This window comes from Peromyscus leucopus, chromosome 12 (genome assembly GCF_004664715.2).
Source record: "Peromyscus leucopus breed LL Stock chromosome 12, UCI_PerLeu_2.1, whole genome shotgun sequence".
Classification (NCBI taxonomy): domain Eukaryota; kingdom Metazoa; phylum Chordata; class Mammalia; order Rodentia; family Cricetidae; genus Peromyscus; species Peromyscus leucopus.
In genome coordinates, this window is record NC_051073.1 from 10,688,586 (window position 1) to 10,702,983 (window position 14,398).

Consider the following 14,398-nt stretch of genomic DNA (forward strand, 5'->3'; position numbering starts at 1 on the left):
CAGGAAATTTGACTAACATCACAGGCTAGGACATAAATTAAAACCTCCAGCATCTGGAGCCATACAGCCTGGACTCAGATCTTGACTCTGGCTAGTTTGCTGTGTAGATCTTGACAAGTTATTTACTTCAACTCTTCATACCTTAACTTCTCTGCCTGCAAACTAAAGCTAGCCTCTAAATCATGAGATTATTTTCAGGGTTATATGATTTAATGAAGCTAATACGCTTACACAATCCCTTAGCAAACAGTAAGCAATTTAGTAGCTACGGCCATTATCATCAATTTTTAGCTCTAAAAGCCATTCTCTGTTTCACTCTCTGTAGACTTAAATTTATTCTGCTCTGGTCTTGGTTCGGCCTTTTGCTCAATAATTTCTAGAATATGTGCCTTCCCTTAAATCCTAATCCAGAGCCAAGACCCAAAAATCTGAGAGACACCCAATGGCCTTGCCATCCTTGAGCCAGGACAGAAACCAAAACAGTTCAGGGTAACTTAACCAGCAAAATCAGTGTTCCAGTAGCAAAGCTCACATGGAAATAAGATTCTCAAAAAAAAAAAAAAAAAAAAAAAAAAAAAAAAAAAAAAAAAAAAAAAAAAAAAAAAAAAAAAAAAAAAAAAAAAAAAAAAAAAAAAAAAAAAAAAAAAAAAAAAAAAAAAAAGAAACCATTGGAAAAGCTGTGCATAATTCTGCAGCAACAATGAAGCATATAGGTACCAGGTGAGCACATGCCTTGCATTTGCAGAACTATATCTCACATGGTTGGTGAGCAGCAGGGGCTATCGTTAGAATTCAGAAGGTAATTCAGTTTAACTCAGCTCAATAATTTTCCAGTGTCTCCAAAATGTCAGCACCAAGGCTCACATGGTAGAAGATGGGGGTGGGTAGTTTAAGCCTTCTGCAAAGCCTGGAGATGTGAATTACAACAGATATACATGTCACATACAACCTGCTAAATACCTACAGTTTACATTGACAGACAGGAAATGGAGTGAACAGAAGAACTCCCATGGGCCAAATTGCCTACAAAATGGTCATGTAAGAAGTACTTCTCAGTAGAGTCTTGCCTTGTAACAAATCACTGTCTTCCCAGACTCAAGCCAGGGGATTACAAAGATTAGATCTAGATTCTGTCTAAAATGACTTGGATAAAATGGGTTTAAAAAAATCATCACAGACTTGCCATTTCTGGCTTTCATGGTCTGGGGACTTTGGACCAGCTGTGGGAATTAGGAGCTGTAGCCATTATAATCTCTTTGCAGCAAGCAGTTAGTGCCATCAGCAAAGCAAAGACTATTTCAAGGAAATCACTGAGCCCAGCACCTGTGGAACTGATGCTATTGCAGGGAGACAGAGTTCAGGCAAAACCACCGGGAAACAGAAAATGAGAGAAATCCCTCACCCTTTTCCACACAGAAAGACATTCTTCCTATAAGATCTTCTTGTTTGAAAATGCAAGTTCCTTTACTATCAGTGTCAAAAGATAAAAATGAATTCACTTGGAAAGAAATGTCTATGAGTTCAATTTAACCTAACCTTTTAAAAAATCTGGCATATTGCTTCTAATATACCAATCTTTAACTGTAGACAGGAGATAAACGTGAGACATATTTGAGCAAAGATGTTTAAGTCTCACTGGGAGAATTCCCTGAAGGGAACCAATGAAATTGTAAAGCTTCAGAGAATCTTCAAATGCCATAACTTTTTATTGATTCATGGTAAGGCTATGATCTAACACGATGATCATACTTGGAAAGGCAGAGTCCCCACCGCATCAGAGATGATGTCTTCTAACAGTCTTCCTTCAAATGACTACTATTCAATTAAATCATGTTTCAACATGGTGTGAAACATTATCATTTAATGAAATTTCATTAAATTAAGTGAAATAGTTGTCTTTCAGACAGGTATTCTCCGCTGTATGTCGGCTTCACAAGCATCGATTCTGAATTCTTAATATCTTTTGTTGATATTTAAGGGTATTTTTTAAGATTGGTGTTTCTCAATAGTCTGCTGGAAAGACAACACAGAATTATTTTGATTATTGATTTGTTCTGCATGACACATAGAACATTTATAAGGTCACTTTTGACACAATGCCAAAGAGAAAATTTCAATAACTTACTCCTAATGTATATGTGTGTAGAATTATGAAAATAAGCAAAAGGAAGCATGTGTAAACATGTGTGAACATAAGACCTTCAAATACTCTGTCGCAAAGCAAGATCTCACAGATATTGATTCTAATGAATAATGAGATCATATATTTTCCCCATAGGTGCCCTATAGCTTGGTTGGAGAAATACTGTGATAAGCAATACTTATCTCAGTAGAAATGAAACATCAGAAAGATATTTCTATAAAACGGAGGTTTCTATCGATCTTAAAAGCATACTAGACTGCAGAGCTCTCCCCATCTCACATCCTGCCAGAAAAACCCAACAGTCGAAAACAGAACTATAGAGAAAACAAAATATCCACGCTATTTTCCAGATTCCAACTGCTGCACATCTTGAGAAACTGAATTTTTATCTAAATTTATAGAATCTGTTGGAAGTCATTAAATACTCTCCATCTACGCCATGCTAAGTGCAAGAGCCGCAACATCCCTCCTGCACCAGAATGCTGCTTACAAACATTTACATGGTTTCTTTAGAATGTGAGTTAGGTCTGCTGAAATACTCACCTGGCTATGAGTTTGATGGATTTTTGTATTCAAATAAAATAATTCACTCCTTTGATTAGGAACCTAGACTCTGGAACAGGAGTACTGAAATGAGACCCTAGCTTTATTACTTTTCAGTGTGTATTGTATTTCTATACCTGTAGAGCAGAAAGCCTAACGAACAAGTGCATGCAACATGCTCAGAGAAGGGCATGTTATACAGTAAACATTGTCTGTGCTCATTGTTATCAATATGCTCAACAGTTTTTAACTGCCTACATACACATTGTAAGTCACCACCTAGTGAATGCTATTGCATTATATGGAGCAAAGGAAGAAATAAGTAATCATCAACATTGTTGAAGTGACTCTGCCTTCTAACCGATACCTGACAAGAAATGCTTATTATCTGTCACCTGTGTTTATCAGCATAAAAACAGATATATAATCAGGCTAGACCATCCCAAGGAATGTATCTAAGCCTGTGTCCTCTCAGGATATGGGAGTTCTAATTGACTTTTGGCATATTCAGTGAAATGAGAGGTAATCACTGTCCCTGGTACTTTAATATTCTGTGTATTATCCAAAGTGATTTGGGAGGCTAACTCAGACTGGAGCAGACTTGGAAGAGTAAGAATACCCAGGCTTCTCATTCAAACACTTCATTTGGTCTTTTAACATTTACAATAATTTTTTTAGCAAAGCATATTCATAGTTTTAAGAAGTATTAAGATTTTCAGATTGAAAACTAATAAAATTGTCCGTTTAAAAAGCATACACCAAATTTACTCTGAAATTACTATTTTAGGGTCTGACAAAAAATAAACCTTTCTGAGTATAGCACTATGGTGGATAGAACTCGGAGCTAAGCAGGAAAGAGCCCTCGGTTTAGTAGTGGCTCAATTACCTACCAACTGTAACTACCATGTGGCACTTCTCCCAGGACCTGTTATACAAAGGACCTGATCTAGGGAGCAGAGCTTCAGACTTGGAGAATCCTTAAGCGAAACTTCCCAGCAAATTTCTCTTGGTAGATATCCAATGACGGAAAATCTACCATCTCCAAGTGACTGTGTGTCTTGAAGGCCTCCTCATACTGCCCATTTACTATGGATAAAATGGCAATTTATTTTTTGTTTCCTACTTCTACAGAGATAAATTCCAATTTTCTAACTAAGGCATTTTAGTTTAATAAAATTTAAAATAATGAAAAAAAAATGCTCTCTGAAATTTTCACATGGATGCTGACTGATATCTATGCTGTACCACCATAAAACTAACTAGCCAAAAGGCCTATGGAGGATGCCAGTCCTTTAATGAATGCTTTGTTTTCTTATGCAGATCAATTAAGATTAAAGTCATTGTCAAAGCAATTTTGGCAACGTAGACATCGACCCTACCCAAGTCAGCATGGATCAGGGGAAGGATACTGAATGAGAGGCTGGGGTTCCTGGGTCCTAGGATTAGTTCTGATATTAACTTTCACTGTCACTGTCTGAAGTCTCCAAGCAGTCTGTACCGCAAGTTCCTCATCTATAAAAGTGATAGTTTGAGTGCATCTATCTCTAAAGTCTCAGATAACTTTAAATTGTCATACTTCAAAGAAAATGACTTCCCCCTTAAGGTAGTTTCCTGATGAAGGAATAATTTTCCCAGCCGTACATTTGCTGCAAAAAAAAAAAAAAAAAAAAAAAAAAAAAAGACAGAGTGACCTCCCTGCTTCTACATAAGTAGCTCTTCACTTAAAATTGAGAAGTATCAGACTCTTTAAGGCTGAAACCACACAACAAATGAAGCATCAGCCCCGGCACCCGGCACACACCTTGGTTGTGGAGACATGAGCTCCAATTTTCAGATCTCCTGGGAGTGAGGAACAAGTCTTAGGGGCTTTATCATGACAGAATGGGTCCTATAAAACATCACCATGTACAAGGTATGTGTATTGAATTGTTATCTGTCTCATAAGATCTTTCTCTTGGGGCCTCTTCTGATGCCTAACAATCCAATCTAAAGCCATCTGTCTCCCCTTTCCCCAACTCATGAGGCCTATTTTGTTAACCCAAGTCTTAAACAGGCTTAGGAGCCGAGTGAATTCCCAGAACATTTGAGCATGCACAAGCTACTAGAGCTGACTCCAGAGCTGCTTCATACAGTGTCTCCAGCCCCTAGCCCTGTCTTAGGCTTTTCTGCACTCCTAGGATGATAGGCTCTGCTCTTGCCAACGAGTCTACGTGTGTCAGAACCAACTTTAGCTTGAAAACATCAGTAATGCCCATGATGACATTGATCTTTGAAATAAATGGAAGGGTGTACTGATGCAAATGAAGTCAAATTCAGGGGAAAAAACTTGAAACATTATGGAAATTACAGAGTAAAAATGTAAAATGCCTAATCATAGATCACTATTCAAAAGAATGGAAATTCATGTCTAAGCAATATGGAAATGCAGGCAGTATGTTTTAACAAAGAAAAGAAGATAATGAGGTAATGGTGTCTATGTATAGATGCATATATAATGTATCATATATATAGTCTATTATTGATTCTACCAAAAAGCTGAATAAAAGATATGAAAATCATAGAATACTTTAAAATGAAATATGCAGACCTTGTTATCTAAAATATGATTGAAATAAGAAATTATATACATAAAAAGTAGGGAGTTCCTTCTGATTTGAATATTAACTAAAAAAGAACATTAACACCCCTTATTTTGTAGAAAATTTAGTCACAGATGTACTCCTTTCACAAGCAAAGGGGGGAATGCAAGTGACAGACATATCCCAGGCTATCCCTAGCAAAGTAGCGCTGGCCAGGCACCGGAGCTCCCATATCTGGAAATAACAAAGCAACCACTGAAGTCCAGTGGTTGAAGGGAAGTAGAGTAAATGAGCAGAGTTCTGGAAGGAGAGAGCCTCTGCTTTGCCCGCGTGGACTGTGTAGTACTGTTGTCAAATATCAGTAGTTCATTAGACAAGCACTATTGTTGATATTCATGTTTTTTTCTTCCCTAACCAAAATCAAGAAGAGGACCTTGAGCCATGACTTCCATCTGACAAGGTCTCCTTTTCTTCCATAGTGATCTAAGTGTCTCCAAGTCCTCTTCCTTAGTGAATTATGCTCTTCTCAGCTACCTGTAAGACTGAAGTCCCAATATCGTCACTCCGGTTCCTCGCCTACAGAAAAAGTCTCCCCTTTATTATTTGACTCATGAGGATGGTGAATGGCTTCAGGTCATATTTTTTTTCAGCACTCTTCTGCTGGTGGGTGTGCTTTTTTTTCTCTCTCTCTACAGAAATCAAAGATATCCACCTATGAGAAAATGTGGGCTTTTATGAGCAGTAGACAACAGAGTGCACTGGTTAAAAACAACGATGAGGGGATCCAAAGGGTGCTCACCACCGACTACGCCCTGCTGATGGAGTCCACCAGCATTGAGTATGTGACACAGAGAAACTGCAACCTCACTCAAATTGGGGGCCTCATAGACTCCAAAGGTTATGGAGTGGGAACACCTATAGGTAAGAGGGGCAAGGCATTAGCCAAGGCCAAGTTGAGCGATGTTGATTACAAGTATTCAACATGTTGAGAAGTATGTCGTGTCTGCAGCAGACTAACGAGGAAATGTCTGTAAAAAATAAGACATAGTTTAAATTGAGTAATCTCCGACACTTAATCTAATAAATTTTCAACTACTATTTTTTGTCTTTCCACAGTAACTGTTTAAGACTTGTGTGATTTTACTTTTACCACCAATATTTTAAAGAACATATTTTTTCTAATTAATCTTTATACATTATTTTCTTGAATAGCTGTATTACCTAGTTTTTATGCCTTAAGTTATGCCAGAATATAAGGAAATGAATTCTCCATATAGATGAAAATTAATTCCAGTTATAGAAGGTTGTGGTTCCACCTCAATAAATGATAAGACAATGCCATATCTGTCAGAAGCAAGGGCAGAAATTAAATTTTAAACTTTTCTCAGATAATAAACTAGAGTCAAAAAATATCTCCTTAAAACCTCCAGACATTTCTCTTGGTTCAGTTCAATAGCACTGTGCTTCCTCAGGACCCTATTGCCTACAAAGACCACACACCATATACTCTCCTCTTCTATGACAGTAACAGGAATAAACAGAAAGGGTACCTATGTTCAGGGGACAATTACTCATCCTTTCTATAAAGAAACCCTTGTACTGTTGACTCACTCTATAGAAAAACTGTATTTAAGGGATTCTGCCATAAAGGTGCCCTGTTCCTCTCCAGTGAGGTTTGGTATTCCAAAGGAGAGAAATAAGGCCTTCTAGACCTGTGGGCTAATGCAATAGAAAGAAAGTGTAGTGGCAGTTGAGCTAGATAAATAAGAGCCAGAGATAAACTTGACTTATTGTCCGTATTTGTATTTTGTTGCCACGTGTGACAGGGATTATGCAGTGTGACCGTCAATGTCAGGCAGGGATCATAAACTTCAATGTTTACAGAAGCCAAGCAGAGATCATGAGTCAAGATGGTTTACTTTGCTGGGGAATGCTCTCAACGCCAGACTGTTAGAGACCATGACTTGTCTAAAGGAGGCCTTTCCCATCAGTCATCTGTAGATCTCTAGGACTTTAAGAAGAAGTAAGGTCAGGTATTTCATTTTCCCAACAAAAAACAAAGTCATCATTCAGATGAAATAAATTTCCTAATGTTAATAGTTTGACAGCTAATTAATTTTATTTTAAAAACTGTGTCCAACCCATATTCAACAACATTTACCACATTAATGTTAATTAACCAAATAAAGAGCTTCATTTGCACAAAGATTGGCTCCCCACTACTTACTTGTTAGAAATATCAATATTTCCCATGAGGAACTAACTTTATTATCACTGTTGCCCTCTAAATGTTCAGAACAATTACACTAGGGAGTCTGTGACTGCCCCTTCTTGGCCCTCTGGTGGCTCTTTTGTAAGAATAGTTTACTGGATATACTTGAGTATACTCAGAATAGGTCACCTGAGTGTGCTTCAAGAGAACACCAGGCTGAATGGTAACCAGTATAGGAGCATAGGGCAATGGACTACTGGGGGTCTCCATTTAGGGCATACACTTTTACAGTTGAGCCGAGCTTCTCCTGTATGGTTATCTGCCCTTAATTTGCTCTATTCAAAGGATGATTGCCCAGTGTGCAGTTCTGGGAAGTTAGTGTGAGCCACTGTGTACCTAATCTCCAGCTGTTAATTGCTTTCACCTCTTAATCTAGGGTGAAATCCATGAGATTTCCTCATGTCCATTGGAGTGTCACACCGGTGATGGAATTGTTCAGAGCTTGTTCAGGCAGCCATCTTGAAATTTCCTAAGTATAGCTTTCTTATCATAGATAGATGGCACAAACTTACAACAGAAAGTTTGGTCCTCTGGTTCATACAATCCTTGCTCCCCCTCTTCCACATGTTCCCTGAGACTTGTGTGCAGGAGTTGTGTTATAGATGTATCAGTTAGGATTGGGCACACACCATGGTCATTTGAGTCATTTCTTCTCTGCATTTTGATTCACTATGGCTAATGGCCTTCACTCCACATTCTTCACAGAAAGAGCACCATTCCAACCTTGGTAGGTTCATTAGATGCCTCTTCTTGTAGCTGTTTTGAGCTGAGGGGGAAGAGGTGGTCTGGCTTATCAAATGTTATTCTGGCTGAAGTTTCACGAGATGCCACAAAAACACAAACAAAACCTACTTAGGAGTGGTTTGGACAGAAGGTCCTTGTTGCCTGGTACAAAAAGCTTATTGGAAGATCTTTGGCTGGCAGGGTCTTAAAATCTTGTAGAAGCATCAGCAGCAGAAGACATAAACTTGACAAGCGGGTTAAAATTCAGGGACTATATGGAAAAAGCATATGGCTCCAGGTGGTCCCAGAAAGAGACACAGCTGAGATAACCCTGACCTGCCACAGTCTAGCCCTCCTTGGGATCCTTTCTCCTGAACATCACTATCATGTTGGATAAAACTTAGACTTTGTTGTACTTGTCTGCATTTGTTACATGAAAACAGCCTCTACCTTTAGCACATATGATACAGGTTCTATCTTAAACAATCTGAAATATAGGGCTCTGCAGTTTTAAGGCACAACTGTTGCAAGTAAAAATAACTATTTCAATATTATTTAAATTGGGGGCTAATTTAGCTATCTGACTAGTGAGGTTTGTGAATAGTCTTCAAGCAGTGTCTTGGTCTCATTTCTGTTGCTGTGATAATAAAACATCACTGATGTAGCATGAATCTTCAAAGTTCTTATTAATAAAATCAAACCCGAGGCCAGTTATTGGTGTCAATGCTGGTAGATCAGAGAGACAGAACAAGCCACAGCTATCTCACCTTGCCAGTTCCTCAGCTGGTCCTGTTTCCTCAGACTGGAAGCTTCTCTGTTCTCATCCCGATGGCTCTCAGCTGAACTGCTGCTGGAAAGCCTGAAGCTTAACCAGCCACATGTTTAACCAGCCAAATGCCACTAGTTTCTGGTCCTCACGCTTTATATTATCTTTCTGCTTTCTACCACCACTCTCTGGGATTAAAGGCTGGCTTTCTGAGATTAAAGGCGTGTGTCACCATGCTTGGCTGTTTCCAATGTGGCTTGAACTCACAGAGATCCAGAGGGATTTCTGTCTCTGGAATGCTAGGATTAAAGGCGTGTGCTATCACTGCCTAACTAGTGGCTTTTTTTTTCTCTGACCCCAGATAAGTTTATTAAGGTACACGATATTTTGGGGAACACAATACCACCACACACTGACAAATAGCAACTTAGGGGAGAGGAATGTTTATTCCACTTACAATTGTAGTCAGAAGATTTCCTGTGTCCTGGCCTACTGGCGGTCAGGATAAATGTCTCCCTCTTGCATCCCCCATATAAACACACACAGGCTTATAGTAATTATAACTGCATGGCCATGGCTCAAGCCTTTTGCTAGCTAGCTCTTAATAAATTAGTCCATAACTATTAATCTATGTATCGCCACATGTTCCATGGTCTTACCTATGTCCCATTTGCTCCTTGGGCGGCTTGCTGGCGTCTCCCTCCACCTTCTTCCTGTCTCTTTCTCTTTGAATTTCCTGCCTGCCTCTAAGCTGCCTTACCACAGACCAAACATTTTTATTTATCAACCATTTGGAGCAACACAAATTCACAGCGTACAGAAAGACATTCCCCATCATACAATTCCATGTTACAATCCACTCTAGTAGGGCAATCACAGCACCTGGTCACATCCACGTTCAAGAACAGAGAGAAATGAATGCAGACATTTTTACTTTCTTGCTTGTGTTCAGCTGGGTTTCTCCACTGTTAAAACAGCTAAAGGCCCCCTGCTTAGGGATGGTGCTGCCCACAGTGGTCTAGGTGTTCCCATATTACCAACGTAATTAAGACCACCCTCCTTACAGACATGCCCACAAGCCAACCCAATGTAGGCAATACATCATTGTGCATGTCTTCCTAGGTGATTCAAGGTAGTATCGAGCTGAGAATTAAGCTAAACCCTAAACAAAACAAAACCAAAAATTGAGCAATAGGCCTGTCACACACACAAGTTTTATGCCTTTGAGAAGGTAGCAGAATGTCAAAATCCTGTTGTATTATGAGAAAAAGAACTGGGGGTTGTAGACATCCCCATAAGCCAAGAGAAAATCAGGATAGAAGATAGTTTAGAGGTGATCAATTGGAATACAGTTGCCTAGTAATGTTCTGGGTGTCCTCTTTAACTGGTTAAAGCTGGTTACCTGTACGACTTTTGACCTTTGTAAAATACCTTTGTGGCTTGCAGAAAGACCATGTCTCCAGAAGAAACTCTCAGGATGAGCGTCCTTGTGGTACTACTAAAATTGGCTTATGATTATTTTCCTCTTTGGTTTTACTTTCCCACCAGGTGTTTAGTCCACGTTGGTGGTAACAAATTAACTTCTATTTGTTTAACAAATCTAACCCCTGTGGTCAGTTAAGCTTCCTTATGAGGTGCTCTTAGGGATAGAGGAAGAGTGTGTCGGCTCCTCTATCTAGTCTTTCTCTGCTAGTAGTCTTACATACTGGGATGGGTCAAGGTCTTGCTGGCCATGCTACATCCCTAGGAAGCACTGGAGACTTTCCTGCTATGACTTTTCTCAAGCTATACACAGCAGCTAGACTTCAACCTGTGAGGTGCCCATGGCCTCTCTGATCAAGAGAACAGGTGACTTGCCCAAGTTTAGGGCCCTCTTAGGCGTGTTGCAACAAAATATTGGCCATTCTATCATCCTTGCAGAGATTAGTATTTTTGTCACTGTGACACAAAGCTAGAGCTGTCTTGGGAAATGGAACTTCAACTAAGAAAATGCCTTCAACAGCCTGTCCTGTGGGTTAAAGTCTGTACAGCATTTTCTCGAGTCATGATTGGTGTGGGAGGACCTAAGCAATTGTGAGTGGCACAAGAAAGCAGGCTGAGCAAGCCATGGGGAACAGGCCAGTAAGCCCAGTTCTTCTTTGAGGCTCCACTTCATTTCCTGCTTCTAGGTGCCTATCTTGAGTTCCTGCCCCAATTACCATCAGGGATGGACTATAAGCTGCGTGATGAAATAAACCATTTCCCCCAAGTTGCTTTCAATCATGATGTTTGTCACAGCAATGGAAACCTAACTAGGACAGCCCTTATTAGACTGGGCATCCAGGTTAAACACACAGAAGATGACCTTCACCAAGCTTGAAGAAAGAATACTCAATCAAAGCTTAGCTGTTACAACACTTAAATTCTGACTTTATTACAAGTCAGTTTCTTTTTTTTTTTTTTTCTTTTTTTGGAGGTATAGAAATGTGCTGTTTTATTACAAAGTCTCACAAAATGAAAATATCTCAAAGAGAAAGCTGGGCTAACATCTCCACCTGCAGAGCTGGGGGAAGACAGGGCAATGGGAGTTTTTCTGCTTGCCTGAGTCCAGTGGGAAGATATACCAATCTAAAATTGGCTGATATTACCTAAGGGGCCCCAGAAGAGCCAGTCACCTCTTTAGAAAGCTTCAAAAGGGCATCTTAACAGAGACCCTAAAGCAGGCACTTGGCAGTTCAGGATTTTGCCTTCTGGTTGTTTTCTTTCCACCCAGACCCTACGTGGTTCAAAACGAAGACCTGAGCAGGATGGACAAGGTGTCTTTGGGAAGAATTCCCCCAGCACCACTGCCCTGGGTCCTGGTCCCTGTGGACATTATATTTAATATATTTTATATAAATGCACAGAGGAATAGAAAAAATATAAAGTCTGAGAGACTGGGGAGAAGTGAGGAACTTGGAGAGGCCACAGTTGCAGATCTTGCTCAGGCTAACTTGACCTCTTCTTTGACCCCTTTGGCTTATGGCTTCTCCTCCTTGGTTTTCTCCCCTTCTGTGACTTCTTTTTTCTCTTCTGGATCTTTTTCTTTTTCATCCTTTGTTTTGACTCTTTTGGCTTTTTTAAAATTAGAAGAATTCTTGTGACCACCTTCCCCCTCCACATCTTAATTGGAAAATTCTTCCTCATAGACAATTCGTTTGTCAGAGGAGCTGATGGAAATGCGTTTTTCAGGGTCTTTTTGGTCCTCATCACCACTCTCCTCTGGGATGGCATCCCCAGGTATTGCCTACATTTGGACACCAGGCTCGTGGGGCAGCATTCTCAAGGTCTCAAAGAGCTGCTGCTTGATCTTTTCCAGATATTCATTAGTGTTCTGGTTAGTCATATTAGAAGGGCTGATGTGAAGCCTGAAGTTTGGTCCAAAGTATTCAAAGTAGTCATTGTACGGTATCTCATTAGCGATCTCTGTGTCCAGGGCCACGACTGTTTCATAAGTCCAACACGGACCAACATTACAGATGGTATATCCACCTCCTCCCAGCATTAGCATAGGCAAGTTGAAACTCTTAGCAAACTCCACACACTTGGCATGCCTTTGATGGTCAGATTAAAGCAACCTAACCTATCTCCAGATAGGGAATCTGAGCCATACTGTAAGACCACTGCACTAGGCTGTGGAACATCTCCATTACATCTCCATTACATGACTGGCTTGAAAATGGCTTCATAGGACTCATCATCAATCCATTCTCAGAGGGGGTAGTTAACAGCATAGTACTTGCCTTTGCCAGCCCCAGTATCCCATAGGTCCCCAGTTCCTGGGGAAGTACTTTCCATATTTATGAAAGGACACAGTCATGACCTGATCCATGGTATAGAAGGCCTCTTCCACACCATCGCCATGGTGAATATCAATGTCAATATACATCACCGTCTGGTGATACTTTAGCAGTTCCAGGATGGCTAAGATGATATCATTGATACAGCAGAAACCAGATGCTTCAGACTTCTTTTCATGATGCAGACTGCCAGCCCAGTTCACAGTGATGTCCATCTGCTGCTTATTCAGTTTCACAGCACTTGACACAGAGCCACCAGTAGACAACTGACAGAACTCAAACAAGCCATCAAACACTGGACAGCCCTCACCAACATTGAATCTCTGCATCTGCTTGTTATACTCAGGCATGTTATGGAACGCAAGAACTTAATGTAGTCATCACTGTGGTACTTGGTCATCTCCTCAGCATTAGCTTTGTGAGGATGATAGATTTCCATTTTTCCGTGGAGACCATAGTTGAGCAGCAAATTGTGAGTCATGCAGATTCGGTGAGGCTTCATTGGGTGGCCTTGTCCATAATAGTAGTTTCCAACACCACCATCATAGTAATAACAGACTTTCCTCTTGGTGCCCTGAGACTGTGCCATCTTCCTCAAGAGTCAGTCTCTTAAGTAGTGAAAAATTTAGCAGAAAATAAATAATTATTTTGATAGAATATAAAGTATATTTAAGTCAATTTTCTTAAATATTAGAAGTAACAGATCAGTAACAATATTTTAATGAAAATTCAGGAAGCAATATTTGAAATGAAAAAATGTAAACATTATTTCATCATCATCATAATATAAAAGGCCAGTGTATATTAGTCTTGAAAACACGTTTGAAATTTCTTGTCAATTTAAAATGACTAATTTCTTCTTTTAAATCTAATGTACTTAGCTAAACTTTAAGTTTACATATGTGTTTACTAATTTTTAGGCTAGTTTGAATTAAACTCTTTTGAAGGAACTTGTCATGTTACATGTACTAAAGGTGGCACACAGTAACATACGTAGCATAAATATCACGATCACAGACACAAGATGAAAGCTGGACCCATAGACAAGATGACAGACAAGCAATTAAAATAAGCAATTAGGAACACACTTTCAAGAATCTCAAAGTCTTGTGACACAGAAACAAGGAGGAAAAAAATTGTATCCCAAAGACACAGAGCTTAACCAATGAGAGCATCCCAGTGATGCAAAAGACCAACAGTGAAGCTTTTGATCAGACTTAAAGAAGTAAGCTAGCTAGTGTCATGGGAAAAGGAGCAGGCAGAGAGCTAAAACTGGGTGCCCATCTAATTCCAATGACATTTCCTGATGGAAATATCAGTGCTCCTGGTAGTTCTCCAAGTGGGAATCTCTTACACCATTTATTTATTCAACATGTTTTCAGGGGGCTTATGAAGATTGTTAGACAATGACTAAATGAGCATAATGGACCTTTGGGCCTTCAAAATGATAGCCTAGCACAGCTTGGCCATCTCATTTTGGATAATATGCATGAAAAAAAAAAAGATGAGCAAATGCTCTTTATGTTTCCCCACAGCTGGTTTAGTAATGAAACA

The 14,398-nt window shown here is 39.6% G+C and overlaps 1 protein-coding gene and 1 pseudogene across 7 annotated transcripts in view; one reads left to right on the forward strand and one right to left on the reverse strand.

The window, feature by feature from the left end:
* Grik1 (glutamate ionotropic receptor kainate type subunit 1) overlaps positions 1 to 14,398 on the forward strand; it is a 379,146-nt gene that overhangs the window by 344,848 nt on the left and 19,900 nt on the right. For all 7 annotated transcript variants that reach the window (XM_028875952.2, XM_028875954.2, XM_028875953.2 and 4 more), the window contains one exon: positions 5,961 to 6,186. In XM_028875952.2, coding sequence (XP_028731785.1) covers positions 5,961 to 6,186 — 226 coding nt within the window. The remainder of the gene's footprint in view (positions 1 to 5,960; positions 6,187 to 14,398) is intronic.
* On the reverse strand, positions 11,903 to 13,485 carry LOC114697670 (annotated as a pseudogene).